The 26,209-nt window shown below is 37.5% G+C and overlaps 1 protein-coding gene across 7 annotated transcripts in view; it reads left to right on the forward strand.

Annotated features, from left to right (window-relative positions):
- The window catches only part of LOC127411899 (potassium voltage-gated channel subfamily KQT member 5-like), a 217,528-nt gene that overhangs the window by 177,301 nt on the left and 14,018 nt on the right, over window positions 1-26,209 (forward strand). For 6 of the 7 annotated variants that reach the window (XM_051647769.1, XM_051647770.1, XM_051647771.1 and 3 more), the window contains 5 exons: window positions 522-632; window positions 1,445-1,540; window positions 19,109-19,203; window positions 20,287-20,313; window positions 24,093-24,313. In XM_051647769.1, coding sequence (XP_051503729.1) covers window positions 522-632; window positions 1,445-1,540; window positions 19,109-19,203; window positions 20,287-20,313; window positions 24,093-24,313 — 550 coding nt within the window. Of the gene's footprint in view, window positions 1-521; window positions 633-1,444; window positions 1,541-18,842; window positions 18,932-19,108; window positions 19,204-20,286; window positions 20,314-24,092; window positions 24,314-26,209 lie in introns of all 7 variants that reach the window. The other variant, XM_051647775.1, reaches the window with a different exon arrangement.

The raw sequence follows: 26,209 nt of genomic DNA on the forward strand, positions 1-26,209 counted from the left end.
TTTATGATAAATTGTTTCTGTTGTCTCACTTCAGTAAAGTCATTCACAGTTATGGATCAATGTACGTAAAAGTTTGGTTGAACTTCTTAGCTAGTGAGCAGTCAGCTCGTTTAGATTCACTACCTAAAAGCAGCAATCTAGTTCATTTCAATGAAATTAGCAGTGTCATGCACAGACCTCGGCAGGGGCAGAAGGATAAAAAATGCCACTGATGTTTTTTTGCATAATAGTACTTATTTATACTTATTTCTTTGCTTTTACAGTATTTAAGCATTTTCTTTTCTTATATAATATCCTCATTTTTCCATTATTTCCATTATCTTTCTCACAAAAAGTACCATGGTACAATGTTTTTTAGACATGGTCTGTGGTAATGCCACGTTTTTAACATGTGTAAAACAATAGTATTTTTGAAGTACCTTGGAGTACCATAAAAGTATAATGAAGTATAAATAGAATAATCATATTCCCTTGTGTCTTTGACTTCCTTGCCCTTTAAACATTTAAATGTCTTTCTTCAGATCACCCTCACCACCATTGGATATGGGGATAAAACTCCACAGACCTGGATGGGGCGACTTCTCTCTGCTGGGTTTGCTTTGCTGGGCATCTCGTTCTTTGCTTTACCTGCTGTGAGTAACTATAATCTGGCATACAGTACACTGGCATTAGTGCAGAGTGGGACAAAGATCAATGAATTAATGTGTTTACATTTACAACACAATGTTGCTAACTATCAAAAATCAGTGCAAAATAAAAACCATGCATGAAAAAAAATAACGCATGACAATGCATGAAACATTTAAATGTGATATTTCGAAATAGTCTGTTTTTTCTCAAGTTTTGATGTCAGAATGTAAACAAAGAGTGCTGGTAAAGGGGTTTACATGCGGAGCGAAATCAGGCTGATGGTGAAAATCTATGTGTGCTTATTGGTCTTTGCTTAAACTGTTTATGTCCTTAACCCAATAAAAGAACACAGTTTAAGGTGTTTACATGACCTTACATATTGTCAGGTTATTAAGCATAGGATGTAAGATGGTGCAGGTAAACACATTCAGTGAATGAATGAATATGCTTTGAATGTCAGACAAATGTGAATCTGAGTTCAGGTGTGTTATTTAACGAGAGAGATCTGTTTATAAGGTCTCGCTTTTGAGGGATGGGTGATTTGTGTTTTCTTAAGAGAAAACTTAAACTCACTAAAGCTATTTTTGTTAGCCCAGGCATGGAGATTGTTTGTACTGTGATGATTTTTATGATGTGTTTAAGAACTAACAGTATGTGTGGCTGTAAAGCCCTTGAGTGCCCTGTCTGACTCACTCTCGTCAAGTGTTCTGTAGCTCATTTTGCACACTCTCAGTCTCTCTTAGTCCAAGTCACTGAATTGAAACTGAGTAATAGTGGACATTTGTGTTCTTGCTGTGGGTGGATGTGGGTGTAGGGTATTCTTGGCTCTGGCTTTGCTCTGAAGGTCCAAGAGCAGCACAGACAGAAGCACTTTGAGAAGAGGAGAAACCCAGCAGCCAGCCTGATACAGGTAGGCTAACCTCATCTGAAATACATGTGATAGGTCAAACATCAATAATGGAAGCAACTCAGGACATATTCATCCATTAGAATTCAATATAGAATCTGTTTTATAATACTGTAGGTTGATTTCGTTTACCAAAAGCTTTCAGTCTACCTTCAGCTGCATTCATGATAATGCTCACTGCTCTGTGTTTTATAAATACTGGTCATTAAAGGGATAGTTTACCCAAAAATGAAAATTCTGTCATCATTTACTCTTTTGCACACCAGAGGCGAAAGATAATGTGAAACAAATCACAGAGGAATGGTCTTTTCAGATTAAAAGCAAGGCAAATGAATGCCGTTAAAGGAATAGTTCACCACATAATGAAAATTCTTTCATCATTTACTCACCCTCATGCCATCCCAGATGTGTATGACTTTCTTTCTTCTGCAGGACACAAACGAAGATTTTTAGAAGAATATCTCAGCTCTGTAGGTCCATACAGTGCAAGTGAATGGTGGCCAGAACTTTGAAAGACCAAAAAGCACATAAAAGCAATATAAAAGCAATCCATAAGACTCCAGTTGTTAAATCCATATCTTCAGAAGCTAAATAAGTGTGGGTAAGAAACAGATCAATATTTAAGTCATTTTTTACTATGAATTCTCCTCCCTTCCCAGTAGGTGTTGATATGCACAAGGAATGTGAATTGCCAAAAACAAAAGAAGAAGAATGTGAAAGTGAATGTGGAGATTTATAGTAAAAAGGACTTAAATATTGATCGGTTTCTCACCCACACCTATCATATCACTTCTGAAGATATGGATGTACTCACTGGAGTCAAATGGATTACTGTTATGCTATCTTTATGTGATTTTTGGACTTTAAAAGTTCTAGCCACCATTCACTTGCATTTTATGGACCAACAGAGCTATTTTTCTTAAAATATTCTTTTGTGTTCTGCAGAAGAAAGAAAGTCATACATACGTCTGGAATGGCATGAGGTAAATGAGAGAATTTTCATTTTTGAGTGAACTATCCCTTTAAAACATTCCTGCCTTTCCAATAGGTGGCGCTAATAAACAAGTAATTTTATCCCGATAGGTTAGGTGGCAGAAAACACCTTTTAGCTGGTCTGCTCTTCGCCCATCATGGATTAGAAGTACTTGACAATCTTTTAAAACAACCATGAAAGACAAACAAGCGATCTCTCTAATGAGCAGATCGAAAAAGAAAACAGATTTCTTTACAAGCTGCAGCACTGATGACGGGTTTGAGAGAGAGAGACGTGGAAGATTGCATTTATTTGTGCAGCTTCTGGAAGTACAATTTGATTAAAAAGACAAGATTAATGTTTTTATTTATCTGTTGAGTTTGTTGTTGATAAGAAAGAAAACATTCGAGACACTTCATGAGACAGTTCACCTGCTGGACAAGTTGACTGGCAGTATTATCATGTAGATAATAGCAGAATCACACATTCTGAGGTGTGGTTAGAGTCATGTGTAAAAAAAAATAATATTAACGAATAAAACATGTTAAAAATTGGAAAAATACTGATTATATGCCACTACCACGCATACTGTATATATTTGTGCTATGTACATTTGTTTAAAATCGCTGCATAATGCACACACATAATGACTCTTAAAACAAATGTTGTCAGTTGGATCAATATTGTATCTTATTGTCTTGTTGTGTTATACATTTATTCAAAATCCTGCATGTTACAAATTAAATGTGACATCATCTAAACACAAAAACCATCTTCAGTCTGACCCATAATTAGATACTTTAATACTGCTTATGGCAGCACAGCTGTTAACAACTTAAAGATAGCAACAGCAATAACGATTACATAATTTTGTGAAGAAACCACCATGTTTTTGGTATACAAAGTCACACAGTATGCACTGCAAATCACAGCAATAGTATTAATATTATTAATATTTGGCGAAGAGAAACAATTGCGATCCGTAAAGTTGTGTATTAAAAAAAGTGATACAAAGGCAAAGATGCCGCAATACATATAAATTGTTAGAGATATAAGAGAACCCACATAAGATTAAATGCAGAGGTGGGTAGTAAAGCGCTACATTTACTCCGTTACATTTACTTGAGTAACTTTTTTGAAAAAATTTACTTTTATGAGTATGTTTTATGGTGAGTACTTTTCACTCTTACTCAAGTACATTTCTAATGACCTTTTTTTGTTTTTACTTCGTTACAATGGGTAGCGTTCCTGTTGTTACATTACTGGTTTTAATTTAATAAGTGTTAATGCGTAATTTATTGTGATTTTTGAATGGGACTCTTACGACAGCGGAACTTCACAGCTGCACGTTGTCACTCGAGTCGCGTTCAGCAGTACAGCAGCAAATGCGGAAAACAAACATTTCTTCACTCCACACAGTGCCTTCATTTTACACCAAGACATGGATATATTTCAAGATTAAAATTGCTGCATAGGCTTGGTCTTAAAAGAAACACCCACCTCCATCAGAGGATGGAGACATAACCCATGTCTTTTGGGGTGTGTTAAGATCCAGGAGTTCTGGTTGAAAGTTCAGAGTCTTGTATGTGATGTATTGGGCACTCAGCTTTCATTTTGCCCCAGACTCTGTATTTTGGGCGATGGGGTGGTCATCGACGTTGAGAATAGGCACATAAAGAGTTGGGTCCTAACTAGCGTCGTGATCACCAGACAGGTTATTTTAAGGGGTTGGAGGTCGGCTGGAGCGCCCTCATTTCATGAGTGGTGCTCGGAGATGGGGAGGGTGGTGGCCTATGAAGAAGGGTTGTATAGAAGGCTGGGCAATCTGGGGTTATTTGATAGGAAATGGGGCAGATATTTGGCCTTTTTGGAAGGCTTTCCAGGAGGGGTAATGGAGAAAGATCTCTAGTTTTAAATGTGTGTACAATTTGATTGTTATTTGAAAGTATACTTTTTATGTTTTTTTTTTGTTTGTTTGTTTTTTTTTGTTTGTTTTTTATGTTTCTAAATATTTATGACCACTGGAGTGAGTGTAAATTGCAGCTCCAACTTAAGACAACACGGTGAGGTAAGAGATTGTGATAATGTGGGCTTGTCTGTGTCATGGTGATGCTCATTGATTTTCTGTGTGAATCTTCTACTGGGGGCTCTTATAACCTCAGTTTACATTTTTATATCAGTGCTGCAACATATCAGTGCCTACTGTAAAAATCCTTGTAAACATCCACATTAAGAGCAATGTTTCTCCCTGCCTATTGCGATTGTGAGCATTTCTGCACGTGCAAGGTTGGCACGTGCACAGCGTTTGACAGATGCATGCAGCTTTGTCTTATGGACAACAAACTTCCAAACACAGAGATAAGGTGCAATTTACCACTAATTATCTAAATTCTTTCTACACTGACAATGCTGGAACTACATTTAACTAAATTCACGCAGGACGCAAAAAGCTGTGAATAATGACAGAAGGCATGAATAAATAATGATCTTGCTTCGGTGTATAATTAAACTTTATATATAATTTGGGACTGTGTGACACTGTTCACGTTTTTCACCATAATAAATATTTACTAGAAAAAGGTTTCCAAACTTCTCTTCTAAATGACAGTATCATCCAAATCTGAGAAGCAACCTTAAAGTTATAGTTCAGCCATTCATTAATATTCTATCATCATTTCCTTGACCTCATGTTCTTCCAACCCCTTGAAACTTTCTGTATTCTGTGGAACCCAAAAGATGTTAGACAGAATGTTAGGGACTGACAGTCTCAGTCACCATTCCCTGCAGTGAAAGTAAATTATGATTAAGGCTACATTTCCTTAAAGGAATAATTAAAATTGAAAATTCTATTTATTCACCCTCATGCCATCCCAGATACGTATGTTTTTTTTTTTGTGTTTTTTTTTCTGCTGAACACAAAGATTTTTAGAAGAATATCTCAGCTCTGTTGGTTCATAGAATGCAAGTGAATGGGTACCAAAACCCTGAAGCTCAGAAAGCACATAAAGGCAGCATTAAAGGAATTCAAATGGCACTGGTTCAATCTGTCTTCAGAAGAGATATGATAAGTGTGGGTGAGAAACAGATCAATATTTAAATCCTTTTTACTAATAAATCTCCACTTTCACATTATTCTTGTGTTTTTGGTGATTCAATTATTTGTGCATATCGCCACCTCCTGGGCAGGGAAGAGAATTAATAGTAAAAAAAAAAAAAAAAAAAAAAAGACTTTATATATTATAAATCATCATTAAATCACTATCATATTGCTTCTGAAAATCACTGGAGTTGTATGAATTACTTTTATGCTGCCTTTATGTGCTTTTTGGAGCTTCAAAGTTCTGGTCACCATTCACTTGCATTGTATGAACCAACAGAGCTGAGATATTCTTCTAAAAATCTTAATTTGTGTTCTGCAGAAGAAAGAAAGTCATACACATCTACAATGGCATGAGAGTGAGAAAATGAGAGCATTTTAATTTTTTTGTTCCCTTTAATTTGATGCATGGAAGAAAGAATGCATAGGGGTTTGGAGCAACATGTTGGTGAATGATGACAATTTAATCTAATTAATTTTATTTATGTATAACACATTTGCACATATACAGTGAAATTCTTTTTTCACATATCCCAGCTAAGCTAGGGTCAGAGCACAGGGTCAGCCATGATACAGCACCCCTGGAGCAGATAGGGTCAAGGGCCTTGCTCAAGGACCCAACAGTGGCATCTTGGCAATGCTGGGGCTTGAACCCCCAACCGTCTGATCAGTAACTCAGAGCCTTAACCGCTGAGCCAGCGCATATCCATTAATAACAATGATATACAGCTGAAGTAAGAAGTTTACATACACCTTAGCCAAATATATTTAAACTCAGTTTTTCACAATTCCTGACATTTAATCAGAAAACATTCCATGTCTTCGGTCAGTTAGGATTGCTACTTTCTTTTAAGAATGTGAAATGTCAGAATAATAATAGAGAAAATGATTTATTTCAGCTTTTATTTCATTCATCACATTCCCAGTGGGTCAGAAGTTTATATACACTTTGTTAGTATTTAGTAGCATTGCCTGTAAATTGTTTAACTTGGGTCAAATGTTTTGGGTTGCCTTGCACAAGCTTCTCACAATAAGTTGCTGGAATTTTGGCCCATTCCTCCAGACAGAACTGGTGTAACTGAGACAGGTTTGTAGGCCTCCTTGCTCGCACACGCTTTTTCAGTTCTGCCCACAAATTTTCTATCAGATTGAGGTCAGGGCTTTGTGATGGCCACTCCAATACCTTGACTTTGTTGTGCTTAAGCTATTTTGCCACAACTTTGAGGTTTGCTTGTGGTCATTGTCCATTTTGAAGATTGGTTAAAACATTTGTTTTAAGGGGGTCACGTGACGTCATGCAAGAAGCAGACGCGTGAGCGACGAGCTCTGCGCACTTTGCTAATTTTTCAATTATTTTCATGTTATAATCTGGTGACTTTGATACACCCAGTTACACAATTGATCTTTGATGCAAAACATGGCAAAAAAGTAAAATCCTCAGGCTCTGGAGACATTAAAAGACACTTACGTGTTCAGGATGAAAGTCCCGACAGGCCTACAGACCAGGGACTCGATTTGGATGGCGCGGCGGGAGAAGGAATCCAGCGTCAGTTGTCCAACATGTCGGTGATGTTGACGAAGATTCTTGCTGACTTGGAGGATCTCGCTGTAATACGTCGATCGATTACGGCGATGGAAATAAAATTCTCTGAGTTAGTTACAAGAGTGTCAGATGTTGAGAAACAAATCGATTTTCTGGAATCTTCGGAGAGGGAATTAACCGCTAATCTGCCCGTGACCAAAGTTGATTTGGAACATCTCCTTGAAAAGCTTGAAGATCTTAGAGGAATAACGTCAGAATTGTTGGAATTCCTGAACATGAGGAGGGCAGAGATATGGTGAAATTCCTAGACGAGTTTTTCCCGAGTCTGCTCGACATAACAGGCCACAAGCTGGAAATCGAGCGAGCTCACAGAGTCCCTGCTCACAGATCTGCTGAGGGAGATAGGCCCCGATCAATCCTGGCCAAATTTCTGAGATCATCTGATAAAGATCTTGTGTTGCGCCATGCGAGGAGCAAAGGGAAGCTTTCTTGGAAGATCCATAATATTTTCTTGTTCCCGGACTTTGCGAACTCGACGAGAGAAACGCGATCGGTTCAAGGAATGTAAGAAACTCTTATATCAGAAAAAGATCTCGTTTGCTCTGATGTTTCCGGCCAAACTGAGAATAGAAGCGAAGGTCGGTCGCAAAGTATATATATGTCCCAATCAAGCAATGTCTTTTATAGAATCAATGTCTGAGTAAACCACTGGATGTTTCTCATGTGAGTGGGTCAACTCGCTGTATTACTCTTGAGGAAGCTGGGCGACATTTTGGGTTTTTTGCGTTGGCTCCGTCGAGCGGCTGGAGCTTGTTTTGTGAATAACACTTTTCCTTAAAGAAACTTTTCCATTGAAGTTCCCTGCCAGTTTGAAAGTGGACACTACGGATGACCGCAAAATATCTACATGCTCACACAAAGGATGTCTTTTATAAAGCTGACAGATTGTGTAAGTCATGGTATATATGTTTATATTGCCTCCGAGTGAATTGACTCGATCATCCGGGGAACCGGGATGCCGGTTTTGTTTCTTTTTGTATTGGTTCCGCCTAGCGGCTGGAGCTTGTTTTATTGAATAACACTCCTTTGGAACAGCTGTGGATTAATCTGTTCGTTCTTCATGCTTATTACTCCTGCTGGCTGTATCTGAATGGTTTTATATCAGCTGGAATTTGTTTTGTGGAAGATCACACCTTTGAGACAGTTCTGTGAATGAATCTACACATTCTTTGTGTTCATTCTTCCTATTTGCTGGGTTTATTTTACAAAGTATTTTCTGTTATGTAATTTTGCTTCACAAATTTGTGAGGCAAATTGTGCAATCCGATGGCAAAGTTGTCATGGGGACTCGTGGGTGTTCATGGACCATTTGAGTTTAGAGGGATTGTCGCCGGTTGGCGCTTTCGTGCACGGGGTTAATGTGCACGTTTTTGTTTTCTGCACGTTCTGTTTGTTTTGTTCGGGGAGATGTTCGGGGTTTGATTGTTTCACTAATGGGGAATGTGGTCTGTATAATTTTGTTTTTGACACACAATTTATTTTTTATACTATATCAAAATGTCAGATGTTAATATGAGTGTACTATCTCTCTTCACATGGAATGTGAATGGGTTGGGGCACCCCATAAAAAGAAGGAAGGTTATTACTTTTCTTAAACGTAAGAAATATGGTATAGTGTTTCTTCAAGAAACACATCTCTCCCAGCAGGAAGTGGAAAAATTTGGGAAAATATGGGGTGGACATGTTTTCTTTAGTGCTGGCTCAAGTAAGAGCAAGGGAGTTATTATATTGGTAAATAAACATCTACAATTGAAATGTCTCAAACAGACTAAAGATAAATTAGGAAGAGTCATTATTGTTTTAGCTGAAATTCAAGGGCAAAGGTTGATTTTGGCTAATATTTACGCACCCAACGCTGATGATCAGGGCTTTTTTATAGATCTTGAAGGGATATTGCAAGTCGCTGGCACCCCTCATGATATAATATTGGGAGGAGACTTTAATCTTTTGATGGATTCAGTCCTTGATCATAGTGAAGCAAAAGTGTGTAAACCCCCTAGAGCAATGATGCTTCACAGGATGTGTAAAAATCTTGGTCTTACAGATATTTGGAGACTTTTGAATCCATCCGGTAGGGACTATAAATTTTTTTCATCAGTCCATAAGATTTATTCTAGAATAGATTTTTTTTAAATATCCAAATACCTCATTTCATCTGTTGTTGATTGCTCAATTGGAAACATTTTAGTCTCAGATCATGCCCTGGTGAGTTTAGAGGTGATGTCACATATAGAGAAAAAGAAATCATATAGTTGGCACCTTAATATATCCCTTCTGCAAAATCCTGATTTCCAACAAATGTTAAAGACTGAAATCAATGTTTATATGGAGACCAACTGGTCCTCAGTATCCTCTGTGGGCGTGGCTTGGGAGGCACTTAAGGCGTTTCTTAGGGGCCGGATCATACAGTATGCCTCATTCATCAAAAAATCCAAAGCACGAGAACTTGTGGAGTTGGAAGGAAATATTAAAAGTGCCAAGGCAGAGCTGATGCGCCGTATGTCAGTTGATGGCCTCAGAGAATTGACCCGATTGAAATATAGATATAATACTATTTTGTCACGGAAAGTGGAGTTTTGGTTATTCAGGGCAAGACAGTCATACTTTGAGTCGGGTGACAAAGCAGGGAAGCTTTTGGCTAGATATATAAAGCCGAGAGAGTCTTTTTCTATCATTCCCTCAGTGAAATCTGCTGGTGGTGAAATATTTACCTCAGCCATTGATATTAATAATGCCTTTAAAGAATTTTGTATTGATCTTTATAGTTCCACACCTTCGTCTACTGATGAAGATATTAGAAACTTTGTGGAACCATTAGATCTTCCTAAACTGACGATTGAGCAAAAAAACTCTCTTGATTCTGAGATAACCTTGGAGGAGCTTGACGAGGTAATTAAATCCCTACCTATTGGCAAGGCTCAGGGCCAGATGGTTTTGCCGCAGAATTTTTTAGATCCTATGCTACAGAACTGGCTCCACTTTTGTTAGAAGTTTATACTGAATCATTAAAGAATGGAAAGCTTCCACCAACCATGACACAAGCCCGGATCAGTCTGATTCTTAAAAAGGACAATGATCCAAGCGAGTGTAAAAGTTACCGTCCAATTTCCCTGATCCAACTAGATGTAAAAATATTGTCAAAAATTTTGGCTAACCGATTAAGTAAAGTTATGACATCTCTTATACATATAGATCAGGTGGGGTTTATTCGGGGCCGCAGCTCTTCTGATAACATCAGGCGTCTCATCAATATCATGAGGTCAGTGGCGAATGAACAATCTCCGGTCGCTGCCATCTCACTTGACGCCGAAAAGGTGTTTGATATGGTAGAAGGTGTTTGATATTATCTTTTTAAGATTTTGGAAATGTATGGGTTCGGGAGTACATTTATTGGTTGGATTAAGTTACTTTGTAAACACCCTGTAGCAGCGGTACAAACAAATGGATTAATTTCAGATTATTTTACTCTGAATAGGGGCACTCGACAGGGTTGCCCTCTTTCCCCATTATTGTTCTGTCTTGCCCTGGAACCATTAGCAGCCGCAATAAGAAAGGAGGATGATTTTCCAGGGGTGACAGCTGGAGGTGTGACGCATAAGCTTCTGCTTTACGCAGATGATATTTTATTATTTGTCTCTAAACCTACTAGATCTATGCCTTGCCTCCACAGAATTATTAATTCCTTTTCCAAGTTCTCAGGATACAAAGTCAATTGGCCTAAATCCGAAGCTTTGGCGCTGACAGCGTACTGCCCAGAAACGGCTTTCCAGCTGGGCACCTTCCAGTGGCCCAAACAGGGCATCAAGTTTTTGGGGATTTTATTCCCAGCAAATTTGTCTGATTTAGTTAGTTAATTTTGACCCTTTAATAAAATGGTTTTCGAGCGATGTGGCCAGGTGGGCTTCATTACATTTACTATGATTGGGAAGGTTAATGTTATTAAAATGAATTGTATTCCAAAATTCAACTGCCTGCTTCAGTCTCTCCCTGTAGATGTCCCCCTCTCTTATTTCAAGCAATTTGATAGCATAGCGAAGTCCTTTATTTGGAATGGTAAGCGCCCCAGGTTAAATTTCAATAAGTTACATAGGCCAATTGATAATGGTGGGTTAGGCCTACCCAAGATTTTGTTTTATTATTATGCATTCGGTGTTAGACATTTGGCTCATTGGTCGCTTCCACCTGAGAGAGCCCCTCCCTGGTTTTGTATTGAAAAGGAAGTTCTTGCCCCTATCTCGCCACTGCAAAGCCTTTCGATCAAACTAGCTGGAGAGGTTAAGTCGCACCCCGTTATTTTGCATTTGCACTCGATATGGACAAAAGTGTCCAGAGTGTTTAATTCGGATATTTATTTAAATGCAGCCTCAAGCATATGGCTGAACCCTAAACTATGTATTAATAAGTCCCCTTTTTGTTGGTCAGATTGGATTGTGAGGGGGGTTAATGCACTTGGTGACCTATATGAGGGTGGAGTATTGAGACCTTTTGAAAATTTGGTTCAACATTTTGGCATTCCCAGATCTCAGTTTTATAAGTATTTACAGGTTTGCCACCTACTCTGCACTATTTTTGGGAGTGGCACGCACCCCCCTAAAGTGGCAAGAGCTTTGGGAGAGGTGATTGCTGCTTTTGGAAAAGGCCATTAAGCATCAGTGTATTACTCCCTACTACTTCAGAGTCTGGGGGATGGAGCCTTAACTTCTCTCAAGAGAGTATGGGAAAAAGATTTGAATTTGGTATTGGAGGATGGAGTGTGGACTAAGATTCTTAAAAATGTCAAGTCTGTATCTAGAGATGCAAGTGTTCGCCTTATGCAATTTAAGATTTTACATAGATTTTATTGGACCCCCTCTAGATTATATAGGCTTGGTCTTAAAGACACACCCACTTGCTGGCGATGCCAATCAGAAGTTGGAGACACTACCCATGTCTATTGGGGGTGTGTTAAGATCCAGGAGTTTTGGTCGAGGGTTCAGAGGTATTTGTGTGATGTTTTGAACACTCAGGTTTTGCTTTGTCCCAGACTCTGTATTTTGGGTGATGGGGCGGTCATGCATTTAGGGGATAATCACATAAAAAAATTGGGTTCTGACCAGTCATGATCGGAAGGCAAGTAATTTTAAGGGGTTGGAAGTCAAGTGGAGCACCCTCTTTTTCGGAGTGGTGTGTGGAAATGGGGAGGGTAGCTGCATTTGAAGAGGCGGTAAGTAGAAGGCTGGGGTTTAGGGACTTATTTGCTAAAAAATGAGGCAAATATTTAGTTTGGGGGACTCTCGGGGAGGGGATGTGCAGAGTTTAGTTTAGTTTAATCATGTATGTTTATTATTATTTTATTTATTTATTTGTGTGTGTGTATATATATATATATATATATTTTTTTTTTTTTTTTTTTTTTTTTTCTTTTTGATTGTGTGTGTGTTATGTGGGACCACAGGGGTGTTCGTTAGGGGTCAGGGTGGGATTGTATTAGTAGGGTTTAAATGTAAAATGTTGATTCTTTATATATGTGTTGAGTTTTTTCCACTGTCATGTCCATATGAATCAATAAAAATGTTAATTACAAAAACAAAAAAAAAACATTTGTTTTAATGACTTCAACCTAAGTGTATATAAACTTCTGTCTTCAACTGTAAATAATAGTATTATTATTATTATTATTATTCATTCTGTAATGCATGTTAAATGTGTATCATGTACTGGAATATAGGAGAGTAAACATCCATTACGTTATATGTGGAAGGAACTAGTTATTCACTACTTGAGTATTATTTTTATTGGATACTTTCTTACTCTTACTTGAGTAATTTTTAACAGTATTGCTTTTACTTCAACTTCTACAATTAATTTAAGTAATTGTACTTTTACTTGAGTAAAATTTTTTGGCTACTCTACCCACCTCTGATTAAATGCAAATGCAAAAATGCAGAAATATGGAATACATTATGAATACAATCAAAATAAGATCAGATAGTGGTCTTGTGATGCAGCAATATCATTTACATGTTAAGAGAACCCATATAAGATTTTTTCCCCTCATTATTAAGGCATCTGATGCAAATTGAAATACACATCCTCATGAGCTTTGGACACATGATCCAAAGCTGATATTTAATTGGTCAGGGCATTTCATCACCGCGCGACACACCGTAAAAAATAAAAATAAAAAAAAAAATCATCCTTTGTTTCCGTACAAATGTTCGCTCCAGGTGTGAATGGCTTCATAGGAATCCACTGTTTCCATTTAAAATTTCCTGCGAAAATTTGCATTTGGTGTGCAAAGGCCTTAACAGTCCCCATTCACTTTCATCGAATTGAAAAAAAAAAAGCAATATTTACATTTTCCAAAATGTATCCTCTTGTGTTCACTGGAAAAAAGAAAGTCATAGGGCTTTGGAACAACATGATGGTGAGTAATTGATCACAGAATTTTTCTTTATGAGTGAACTAAGGAAGCAAAACTTTAGGTTTCTCCTATATGTATGATTCATCATTGTTGTAAAATTAACCCCAACAGGGGAATTGTATCACCTTCAATGGGTTTATTTTGTGATAATGATTGCCTGACTGTACATTATCCCGTTTATTACATGGCTACTTACCAAATATGTAAAAAAAGGATGTGATAGTGAGTTTAAATTATTTTATTATGTAAGACATGGTGGGGGTGTGTGTATGTAGGGGGTGGGGGGTAATACTAAACACTTATTATGGCCCTTCTCTTCAGTCACTTGCCAAGATGTGACGAAGCAATACTAGATCACACCAACGTTGCGGGCTTCTGATGTAGACAGTTTCATTGATTATAAACAGGAGCGATAGTTTTATTACATTGCTTGCTTTCAGAGATGCGGTATAATGCCATTTGCATGTCAGATTAACCGGTTTTTAAAGGTTTGCGACCACGTGCTTCCTCACTACGCACTCACGCTAAACTTAATAAGCGTTCAATGAGCTACTGAAAGCTGCAAGAGAGAGAGAAAGAGAGACAGAGAGAGAGAGAGAGAGAGAGAGAGAGAGAGAGATGTGGAGGATTTAATTTATTTGTGCAGATTCTGGAATTACAGTTTGATACAAAGACAAGATTAATGTTTTTATTTATTTTTCAGTATGGATTGGTTTACTAAATCTCAGCTATTTTTAAGTGTCTGGGAATTCCCCGCATCATGAACATGGAACTTGCGGGAATTATTAAATCTGTGCGCAATACTTGCAGTACCGCCCCAAATTTCAGGCCCTGTAATAAGAAAGAGACTGCAGAGTGACATACGAGAGACATGAAACAATGTAGGAGATTGGTTGACATGGACAACAGTCAAATATATAGAAAAACAGTATAGTGGGTGTTATATAAAATATTTGACCACAGAGTGCTGTGATTGACCAATCAAGTGTCCTTCACCATTTACTATCACAACCAAGTACTTCCGAGAGCCATGTAATAAGCCCATTTAAAGTAATTCACTGACGCAGTTTCCAAATGAATATCAATTCCTTATTTGTATTTTTGTCTGTCATTTACTGATATTATAAAGGTATGTATGAAAAACATTGTCACCCTACTGTACTTTGTTAGCATCAGCCTAAACTGTTTAATTAGCAAATTACCAAATCTCTGTCAATTACACAATAAAAACAATGTTAATTTTATATAAGAGAAAAGAGAATGAACAACACGGTGGGCATTGATTACATTGAGGACTATTATCTTCTGTTAGAGCCAAAGGAAACACTTGTAGATATTTATGATATGTTTCCACGTAAGGAATTCTGAGCAAGAGCCTCCCAGAGGACAATAGCTCTTCCTAATGGACAATGCATCCTTCTTTTCTAGCCGGAGAACCAGTTTTACTCCAGGAAAATGTGCGCACACATACATACACATCTACAAAACATTGAGGTCCTGTAATATTATCGAAATGAGTTACTTCCTTTTGGCTGCTGTTGGCAACCCACATGCAATTTCCCAAATATGTTAATCACCATGACCTAAAGTGAAGTCTTTTCTTTCTCCAGGATGTTTTCTGATATTGCAGACAGAGAAGATCTCATATTTTCACTGGTCCTTGTGTTTATTTTCTCTTGTCTTCCTGCTCTGTCTCTAACTTTGTTTTTAATTTCCTTTTCTATTTCCAAAGGCCTTTCAGTGGGCAGCCAACCATCCAGCCTCACTTACTGTTGTCAGCAATCATGTATTTTGACCATGATGTGTTCTATAATGTGTAGCATTGCAGGAACTGCATTGCTGCATTATTTCTAGGTGCACAGTGTCCCTTTAAATGGAGCTTAGAGTACTACACACCTCTTAGTAGCTGAAAGCATAACCGAATTAGCCAAAATATTAAACAAACATGCATGTGTAGAACTTTACGAATAATGGGCGTTCTGATTCTTTGGAAACCTGCAGAGTATTCTGTAGGCACAGATTCTGTGTGGGCCTGATTATTTCTCATTATTTGTGCTCCCTCAAGTCCCTTTAATCACTTCAGGCCTTTATATAACATGGGAATTTATATCTTAGTTATGATCTGTGGAGTATGACTCTGAGCCATGTCTGGGTTTGGATTCTTTCCTGCATGTTACGATTGGTGTCTTTTCTCTGCTGATATTTTTGTATGGAATGATTTTGTATCTTCACTGTGAGTCTGTGTCACTCTGTCAGCTGTGCATTTTTAGAGCTCCATATTCAGTCTTTCGCACTTGTGATGTTTTTCTCCTCACAACACTTCCTCCATTCCTTTCTTATTTTTTAAAGCAGTTATTAATTTTGATACATAACGCTATATCCATAATCACATTACGTGCACCTTTCTTAAATTTATCTAGTAGTTGCCAAACATCTGCCTGGTCAGATATTGTTAGAATATGTATGTAGTAAAATAATGATGTTGCTGTGTCGGGCTAGTCGATATGCTCAAACAAACAGAGCAATGTTTTGATAGCGCCACAGTGTTTATGATTTCTGGGGGGAATCAGCCTATGAATAGCTTACTTACAGTTCTCTGCATATTAAGCTGGGACAGGATACAATTTTTAATGTAGAAATAATTACACACTTAAAAAAGTGTTAACTGGACAGTCAGCATTTTGTTTTACATTATTATAGATTTTTATGTGCTATAAAAACGCTTGTTTGTGTATAAAACCTTTTCACTGGATAAGTGTGTGCCTCTTTTCATTCACCATGCCACTTTTTTGTCTTCTGGCTGTTTTGATGTTGTGTGTGCCACCCAGGCATCAAGACATTTATTCAACACTGTTTCCACTCACATATCTGGAGACAGAACATCAGTGTGAAATACACGCATGAAAATATTTTTTAATCATATACAGTGGCCCCTAAATTATCAGACACTTATGGACACTTAAAACACATGTAACAATGTCTAAATGTCATTGCATTAGATACAAAATGTCCAACCAGGGGCATCTGCAAATAAATTATGTTAAACCTTTTCTCGGAACTAACTTTCTGAGCTATTTTTTCAATTACTTTCAACCAACTGGTCACAAGGTCATTTTAAGTGGATGTATAAGGTCCGTTCCCCTCAAGTTTACACAGGTTCCCTTGCAGAGTAACCACAGGTGTAGTTCAACACATTAACTATTAACATATTACACAAAGTTTCTTACTTTATCCTTCCACTTATACCATATGGTGTTGCAAGGGAGAAGACAACGAAGTTTTAAAATATTTGAAAGCTAATAAACTCAAATTTGTGAAATGTTTGTTTCAAAATTCTGTTTTTGCTGTATTTCTTTAAAATATAATTGGTTTGATATATTGTTACAGTATATAATGCAAAGACATTCATTCATTTTTAATGGGATAGTTCACCCAAAAATGAAAATTCTCTCATCATTTACTCACCCTCATGCCATCCCAGATGTGTATGACTTTCTTCTGCTGAACACAAATACAAATATTTAAGTCATATTTCAGCTCTGTTGGTCCTTTCAATGCAAGTGATTGATGGTCAGAAATCTAAATGTCCAAAAAGCAGATAAAAGCAGCATAAAATTAAACCCTAAGACTCCATTAGTTAAATCCATATCTTCAAAAGTGATATGATAGGTGTGGGTAAGAAACACAAAGGAAAGTCGCATGTGGTGCCTGTTTAGTTTCACTTTCACATCTGAAAGTGAAAGTGGAGGTTTATAATATAAAAGGACTTAAATATTGTTTTCTCACCCACACCTATCATATCGCTTCTGAAGATATGAATTTAACCACTGGAGTCGTATGAATTACTTTTATGCTGCTTTTATCTACTTTTTGGACCTTCAGATTTCTGGCCACCATTCACATGCATTGAAATTACCAACAGAGCTGAGATATTCTTTAAAAATCTTTTCTTCTGTTCTGCAGTAGAAAGAAAGTCATACACATCTGTTATGGCATGAGGGTGAGTAAATGATGAAATAATTTTCATTTTTTGGGTGAACTATCCCTTTAAAGATAAGTTGTGTGATTTTGGGGGTAATTTCTGTGAAATCAGCCTACTAATTGCTTACTTATCATTTTATTTTGCATATTAATTTGTGATACTAAAAGGATTTTTAACATCAAAAAAATTAAACACATCATACACCGATCAGCCACAACATTAAAACCACCTGCCAAATATTGTTTAGGACCCCCTCATGCTGCCAAAACAGCACCAACCCACTTCTCAGAATAGCATTCTGAGATGATATTCTTCTCACCACAATTGTACAGAGCGGTTATCTGAGTTACCGTAGACTTTGTCAGTTCAAACCAGTCTGGCCATTCTCCATTGACCTCTCTCATCAACAAGGCATTTCCGTCCACAGAACTGCCACTCACTGAATGTTTTTTGTTTTTGGCACCATTCTGAGTAAACTCTAGAGACTGTTGTGCATGAAAATCCCAGGAGATCAGCAATTACAGAAATACTCAAACCAGCCCATCTGGCACCAACAATCATGCCACGGTCCAAAACATTGAGATCACATTTTTGCCCCATTCTGATGGATTATGTGACCATTAACTGAAGCTCCTGGCCCATATCTTCATGATTTTATGCACTGCACTGCTGCCACTGGATTGGCTGATTAGATAATCGCATGGATGATTGTTGGTGCCAGACAGGCTGGTTTGAGTATTTCTGTAACTGTTGAACTCCTGGGATTTTCACGCATAGCAGTCTCTAGAATTTACTCCGAATGGTGCCAAAAACAATAAATATCCATTGAGAGGCATATTTGAATGCCTTGTTGATGAAAGAGGTCAACAGAGAATGCCCAGACTGGTTTGAACTTACAAAGTCTACGGTAACTCAGATAACTGCTCTGTACAAGTGTGGTGAGAAGAATAGCATCTCAGAATGCTGTTCTGAGATGCAGGTTGGCGCTGTTTTGGCGGCACAAGTGGGACCTACACAATATTAGGCAGGTGGTTTTAATGTTACGGCTGATCAGAGTATTTAAGTGTGGCTTAAGTGTCCAAATGCTTTTTAGGATCACTGTATGTGATCAAATTTTGCAGCATTGCAACTCAGCAGTTCAACAAATGTCTTGAGCCCAAAACAGTGATTCACTGGCTGTTCCCTCACCATGCTATTGTCTCTCTCCACCCATGTCCCTGTGTGTGTGTTTGTGTCTCCTGCACCAGGCTGCGTGGCGTCTCTACTCCACAGACCTCTCCAGAACATACCTGAGAGCCACATGGCTGTTCTATAAAAGTGTTCTCCCTTCTCAAAGGCATGTATTAATGCAGTGAACTGATGGAAGAGCGCTGACATGAACTGGTTGTTACTAATCATTTTGTTTTCTTTTGTTGTTCTCCTTTTTTTTCCTGGCCTTGTGTATTTCTATTTTATTTTCCACTTTTTTTCATTTCCCTCCCTATTTTTCTGGTTTTGTATACTCTGCACGTAGTGTGTGTGGCGTAGCTATGCGGCTGATGAGAACTCGGTTTCCATTGCTACTTGGAAGCCTCATTTGAAGGCGTTGCATACCTGCAGCCCTATAAAGTAGGTACAACTCTGGCAGCTGGTGTCGTATTTGGTGTAGTGCTTCTGTAGCTCTCATTTTCCCACTTCCCACAGCAAATAAATTCTGTTTTCCCTCAATCTATCCTCTTGCAAAGCATAATCATCTCCTTTCTGTACCCTACCCTACAAGGCCTAGTCTTATGCTTGGTTGAAGATAAAAAATAAAAAAAAAATCACATTTGGTCATTGAGCACACTCGTATGGCAAGGTTTCTTTGAACATAAGGCTTCCATTACTAAATGAGAGACAAAGATCCACATGCTCTGTGTAGATGCTGTGCGTAACTGTAATTACCCTCCACATTACCCAAGAACAGATACCTACGTAAATTAACACTTCCACTGAAGCCTAGACACCCTGTTGAAAAAAAAAAAAGCTTAAACCAGCCAAAGGAGGTTTACTGGCCCTAAGCTGGTCTAACTGGTCTCCCAGCCTGGCAAAACTGGTTTTCAACTGTTCACTAGCCTGACCATCTGACAAGTGCCCAAAACCCCTCTATACCATCTAAAAAGACCAGAGACCAGCTAATCACCTCAAGCTGATTTAAATGTAATTTTTCCAGCAGGGTAGTTTGGATACAAGACACCTTGAAATCACACATACAGTAAAAGCTCACTGAAAATAGATGTGCTACTCACAGATCACCCCTTCATAACAAAGCAGTTCTTCCTCTGCAAGTGCTCGTCTTAGTCAGCTTGATTGTGCATTGCTCATAGCTTGCATGTCTGCTTGTTTGCTGTCTGTTTTTACTGTTTTAAAAAGGACTCTCCATTTCTTTCAACTCTTAATATGTGTGAGTGTGTAACGTATATTTATGTTAACTTTTCTTTTATAACTTTTAAACTTTATATTGTCTGTGACACAGAGGGAAATATATTGATGGGTCATTCTCAATATGAAACACTCTTTGAGTATTTCATATTTCTGAGCCATTTGTGTCTTTTCTGTAGTCTCCTCATTATTTTTTTTAATTCATGTTAAGTATTAATATCCTGCCTCTTTTCTTTCTACATTTTTTGTTTGTTTGTTTGTTTATTTTGTTTTTTGTACTAACTCCTGAAGGAAAGACCAGGGAGAATCCATCAGCAGGTTTGTTGTTCTTGTATCTACATCATGCTAGTGTCTGGAATGTTTTATTACTTTAATATCGATAGTGTTTTAATGCCCATGACAGCAATAGAAAGGGGAAATAGGAAGCTGAATTACACACCTGTGTGTATTTTCAAGTATATTCAGTTGTAGCATGTTATATGTCTTTCTTTATCCATTCATCACCTCTGATTTCCTTTTATTTGCCATTTTAGCAAGTGGGATTGTAATATAGTAGTTTAAGTATACAGTTAATAAATTTCACACCAGCTAGAGTACTGCTGTACTGATATTCAGTGCAACAGCATGATTATAAGTGTGATAATGCTTTTGTACAACAGTTCTATGAACAAGAAGTTAATATTGAGTAAAAATACACTTCAGATACAATATGTTCAAAGCATGACTCTCATCCTGACACGAAGAACAAAGACAAGTGGAGTGATACAAGCATTGAATTGTCTCAGTGCTGTAATATTAAATATAAGCATCTTTGGAATGTTTTTTGTCCGATCAGATTAGAGGGCTGGAACTAACTGTTGTACAAGAACAGTTCTAGTATTGTGGTAATGGTTGTTTAGATGTGGAGCAGCTTCGTTGTGCTACGTAACAGCCTACTTAGAGAAAGCATCGAAGACGATAGAGTCTGAATATAGGCATGATAGTGTCCATCTGTGCCAGAAAGTGAGAGTATGTGTGTGTGTATGTTTGCATGTGAAGAGTGCCTTCTGTAATATCTTGGATGGCCTGAGGGTGAGTAAATTGTCAGCAAATTTTCATTTTTGGGTGAACAATTCCTTTAAACATGTTAACATTTAAATTGCAAAGGCATTGAAGGAAACGGCTTAGCTGTGAATACTTTTGCGTGGCTTATGGTACTTTGTATATGGACGAACATAGAGAAAGTTATAAAGTGTTTGCATCCATTTATTTACTTGTTAGGGTAAAAGGAATTACATGTTTTACCAAAGAAAATGTATAAATGCTGGTACAGTTTGTCAAGGGTTGGTTGCTCAGTTTATTTGAATTTACATATTTCTTGTGTGGATGTGTTTGTATGTGTGGTTTTGTGTTTATTTTGCTCCATGTTTTGTACAACCTATATAATTCTCTTACTTAAAGGGTTAGTTAACCCAGAAATGAAAATTCTGCCATCATTCATTCACTCTTATGTCATTCCAAACACATTTGACTTTTTCTTTTTCTTTCTTTCTTTTCTTTCTTTCTTTCTTTCTTTGGAACACAAAAGAAACAATACAAGTGAATGGTGATTAAGGTTGTCAGTCCCCAACATTCTGCTTCCCATCTTCTTTTGTGTTCCACGGAAGTAAACACAAGTCATATGGTTTTGAAACAACATGAGGGTGAGTAAATTATGTCAGAATTGTCATTTTTTGCGGGGTTAACTGAGTAAATATCGTCATATTTGTTAAGTTTAGATAATTTTTACTGGAAAACAAGAAAAACTTTTTTTTTTTTTTTTTTTGCTGTGTTTAAGGAAGTTGATTCACCTCACAGTAACTTTACTCATCTGCCATCTGTCTTCCTCATTTCCTTAGTAAGGGTCAAAGTAGTAGGCAGAGGCTCTTCAGGAGATATACCACACAGAAACATAGGTACCCAGCATCCCCCCACTGCTCCAGCAAAATGACCAATGTGAATGCTGAATAATCCCATGCATGGATAATGGTGGTCACCTCAGAAAAGCCCCGCCCCCTTTACAGAGAGTCTAAGTTAAAGGTCTGCTCCCTTTGCCTGTTGCCTGAAGGATTTAACTGGCAATGATAGATCTCCTTGCCCCCTCTCTATCTAACACCCTCCTATACAGTGTGAATGACCCCACAGGAATGATTGCACAATATCCATTTTTTTCACATATGATACAATATCTGATTTACGATTTAATTTATGTAACATGCTTGTTGTTTTACCTAGCAAACAATAAAAATAGAACCTCTACCAAGAGGTCTATTATCTCTGAAGAAAGCTACCCATTAGCATTCCCATTCATCTCAATGGCAGTTGTTGGGTTGGCACAGGATCCCCTTGAAGTATGCGATTTGAAATCTGCCATTTTTGCAGATTTATAATTTTTGGCTAACTTTGAACATCTAATATTGTAATACCTGGAATAATGAGTTAAACAATAAGTTCGGTTCAGGTCAGTTTTAAAGGATATTTCTGTATATGACTATAGTGTATATGTTACACTTTACATCCCACCTTTTAAAAAGCATTAGTTGTAAAACTGCATGTCGCATGTGCATGACGTCTGGCTCTGTATGCCTATAAATCACCTTAACAGCATTATGTCTTATGCCTCACCCAAACCCCACACTTCTTTTACACTTTCATCACTTTCACACACACACACACACACACACACACACACACACACACACACACACACACACACATGTTGGTGCAGCTATCATTATGAGGAATCTCCATTGACATAATGATTTTTATACTGTACAAACAATAGATTCTATCCCCTAACCCTACCCCTAAACCTAACCCTCACAATAAACTTTCTGCATTTTTAAATTTTTAATAAAATATCTTTTAGTATGTTTTTTGAAGCAATTTATATAGCTAGAAATGTCCTCATAAACCATTTATAGCATAATACCCTTGTAATTACCAGTTTGTAACCTAAAAAAAAGTCCTCGTAAACCACTTAAACCTGCCCACACACACACACGTATATGCACACAAACTACCAAGCATGAGCTCACAGCACAGTGATAAACAGTATATATACATCTAGCATGAATAAGAGCCCCTGATTATGGAATCGTCATCTTGGAAGTAGCATTTCCAACCCAATCTAACGAGAATCGTCAAAATAGTACGAGGTGGCCAGCTGACAAGTGAAATTGGACGAGTTATACGCCTACAATAAGAGACGCTTCCCTTGTGTCCTTGTAGTTTCCAATGTGGCATTTGTTCCGTGTTAATCCAAAACTGTGTTTTTGTAACTTTAACCCCTAACCAAAACCCCATACCTAAACCTAACCATAGAGTGTAACACCTAACCCTACCCAGAGCATAATTAACCATGATATTAATGTTAAAAGCCATGTAATACGGAAGAAAGTGATCATGAAGCGTATGTGATTGGTTGATGTATAAGTTGTACGTTTTCATATGAGTGCAATTTGCCACCTTGTAGTATTGTGATGAATTTTCATGAGACTATGTTGGCATTTCCCAGGTTCATAATTGTTTTGCTCATAAACGGTGTATTCTGTAAATGTCCAGCCTCTCTTGGCCTCTACATGAGGCCTGGAAAGGCAGCACATAAAGGTGTTGCAAGGCTGCTCCACATATAAGGTAGCAATAGAAAAAGAGTGGTCAGAGAGTCTTGCTTCAAAATGTTGCTTGCTGAGTGGTGGTGGGAATGTAAGATGCATGATAGTCTTTTGATGCAGTTTTTGAGAAATGTGCAGGATAGCTTTTTGGAGCTTTGGCACAGAATATCCAAGTAATAGGTGGTTACAAATCATGCCTTAAAAGCACAATAAAAATGTGTTCTTTACTGGAGGAATCTAGTAAATACTGAAGGAAGAGAAGCTTATTGGTTCAAAATAAACAATCCTAACAGTTTTAATCAACCATTTACTAAATACCTTTTTGTCTAAATTCCAGGTTTAATTATTATTTGTTCTTGTTTGTTATTCCCTGTCGTCCTCCTTTTCTTTATCTCCTTTGTCTTTCGTTACCCCGCATATGTCGTCTTCCATCCATCTTTATCCCTCCTCTATCTTCTTCTGCAGCCAAAAGCTGAGTTTCCGGGAGCGTGTGCGCATGGCCAGTCCTCGTGGTCAAAGCATAAAGAGCAGGCAAATGTCAGTGAATGATCGGCGCTCTCCTGGCACAGAGGTGGGAGTGGATGGAAGCAGCCCTGCCAAAGTCCAGAAGAGCTGGAGCTTCAATGACCGAACTCGCTTCCGTCCATCGCTCAGACTGAAGAGCCAATCACGCACCACAGCTGAAGGTGAAAGATTTTTCTGACTGGCCAAATAGGTGCAGTCTCACTCTGCCCCATTCACCTCCATTTATACTGTTTGTATGCAAACATGGGAGAGCGGAAAAGCAAGTTCGTAAAAAAATGTCATCTTTCACTGCTTACTGAAGTTCAAAGTTTGGGGAACTCTGACCTGCGATTTGCTTAACGAAAAGACGTATGAACAATACAAGATTTAAACATCACAGATTGATCTTTCAGCTCAATATAAATAATTCAAGTTCAACTTCAAAGCTGCATGGTTTGCAGCGCCATGTACAAAGTAATTTTGCATGCTCACATTCCAGTGTGACCGCACCTTTACTGTAATTACAAAAGCAGTTTATAGTTCTCAATAACTTATAATCAGAGTGATATTTCTGTGTAGACCTGTGCTTTTCATTTTCATTTACTATTTAAATATTCATCCTCAGAAATTCTTTTTTTAATAATTAGTGGTTTTATGTGCTGTATTATCTGCTTCTTTTGGCATCATGTAACCCTTTTTAAACAAAAGCAATGCAGAAGCAAGTTTTTCTCTTTCCACCCCTTATCGTAATTGGTGGGCGTTTTTATTCCTGAAGGTAGGATTTAAAAACACCATGGGCTGCAGTGGGAAAACACGGTTCTCTGTTTGCCCTAACTAACCTTAGCTCATGCTCCCATCACCAGAATTTCCCCCTGAGGGCGTAGAGACAAGAGCAGAGAAAGAGACATTTTTTATAGAAGATATTCGGTATTGACTGCACATTTGACACGAGGGATTGACAGCACCATGGTTCCATTGGAAAATAAATCACTGCAAGACAATTCAAAATGTTGTTTGTGTACACACTGAATTTTTGGTGTGACAAAATTAAATCTAAATAATTCATGCGTACAGAATTCACCCTGCAACCAATCAACAATTTTTTATTAGTATTATTAGGACTTTGAATCTATTAAAAATTAATTGCGCAGTTTTCTGTGATTAATTGCGATTAATCATGGTACATGGTACACTAAAACAAACATTAAAATATAATTATAATTATATTTATTTTATACTTTGTCTTAAAGAACTTGCAAGAAATTGGTTATTCATCATTTATTTTAATTATTTAAATATGTGTTTTTTGGCAAATAGGAGTTAATTAGACACATTTCTACAGGTATACATCTTTGATAAAAGTATATGTTTACATGCCATAAAATGAGTGGACATGTTTTTATTAAAAGTTGGGCAAAATCTTCTGCCGTTTCCAGTGGACTTTTTTAATAATAGGATTAAATGGGCAGATTCAATTTATATCAAGCTTTATTGGCAAGATAAACTTATATATTGCAAATGTATAAGACTATACATAGAGATAAATTGAATGCTAAAGTAAAATTTGTTGAAGTTTAAAATCTCAGAACTATTATTTTCTCTGGCTGCTGTTCAGTCTCTACCACAAACACACTGGGTCTCTCTCGTGCAGATTCGATTTGACACTAACTGATTCAGATGACAGTGTGTGTGAGCGTTTTTGGGCTAGGAGAAGATATACGGCAGCTAGGCCATGTGAAGTCTCTATTCTCTGTACATTAAATCTGCTCCTGTGTTTATTATGCTTGAGACGTGTTGCAAGTTTCTGTGCTAGGACGTGCAGTCGAGGAGTATACCTCCTGGAAATTTATATATGCCAATTTTAGCCACAGGACATTGGGAAAAACATTAGTGAAGTTACAGGAAGTGCAAAAAATGGATACTGCAATAATTGCATTTTTTTTTTTTTTTTTTTTTTTTACGTGTTAAAAAGTCAATTATTAATGACAGAAATTAACACGTTAAATTTCCCAGCCCTAATTACTGTATTATTATTCTTTTTTTATTTTATTTTTTTATTTTTTTACAGTATGTGGAGC

This window comes from Myxocyprinus asiaticus, chromosome 21, assembly GCF_019703515.2.
Source record: "Myxocyprinus asiaticus isolate MX2 ecotype Aquarium Trade chromosome 21, UBuf_Myxa_2, whole genome shotgun sequence".
NCBI lineage: Eukaryota > Metazoa > Chordata > Actinopteri > Cypriniformes > Catostomidae > Myxocyprinus > Myxocyprinus asiaticus.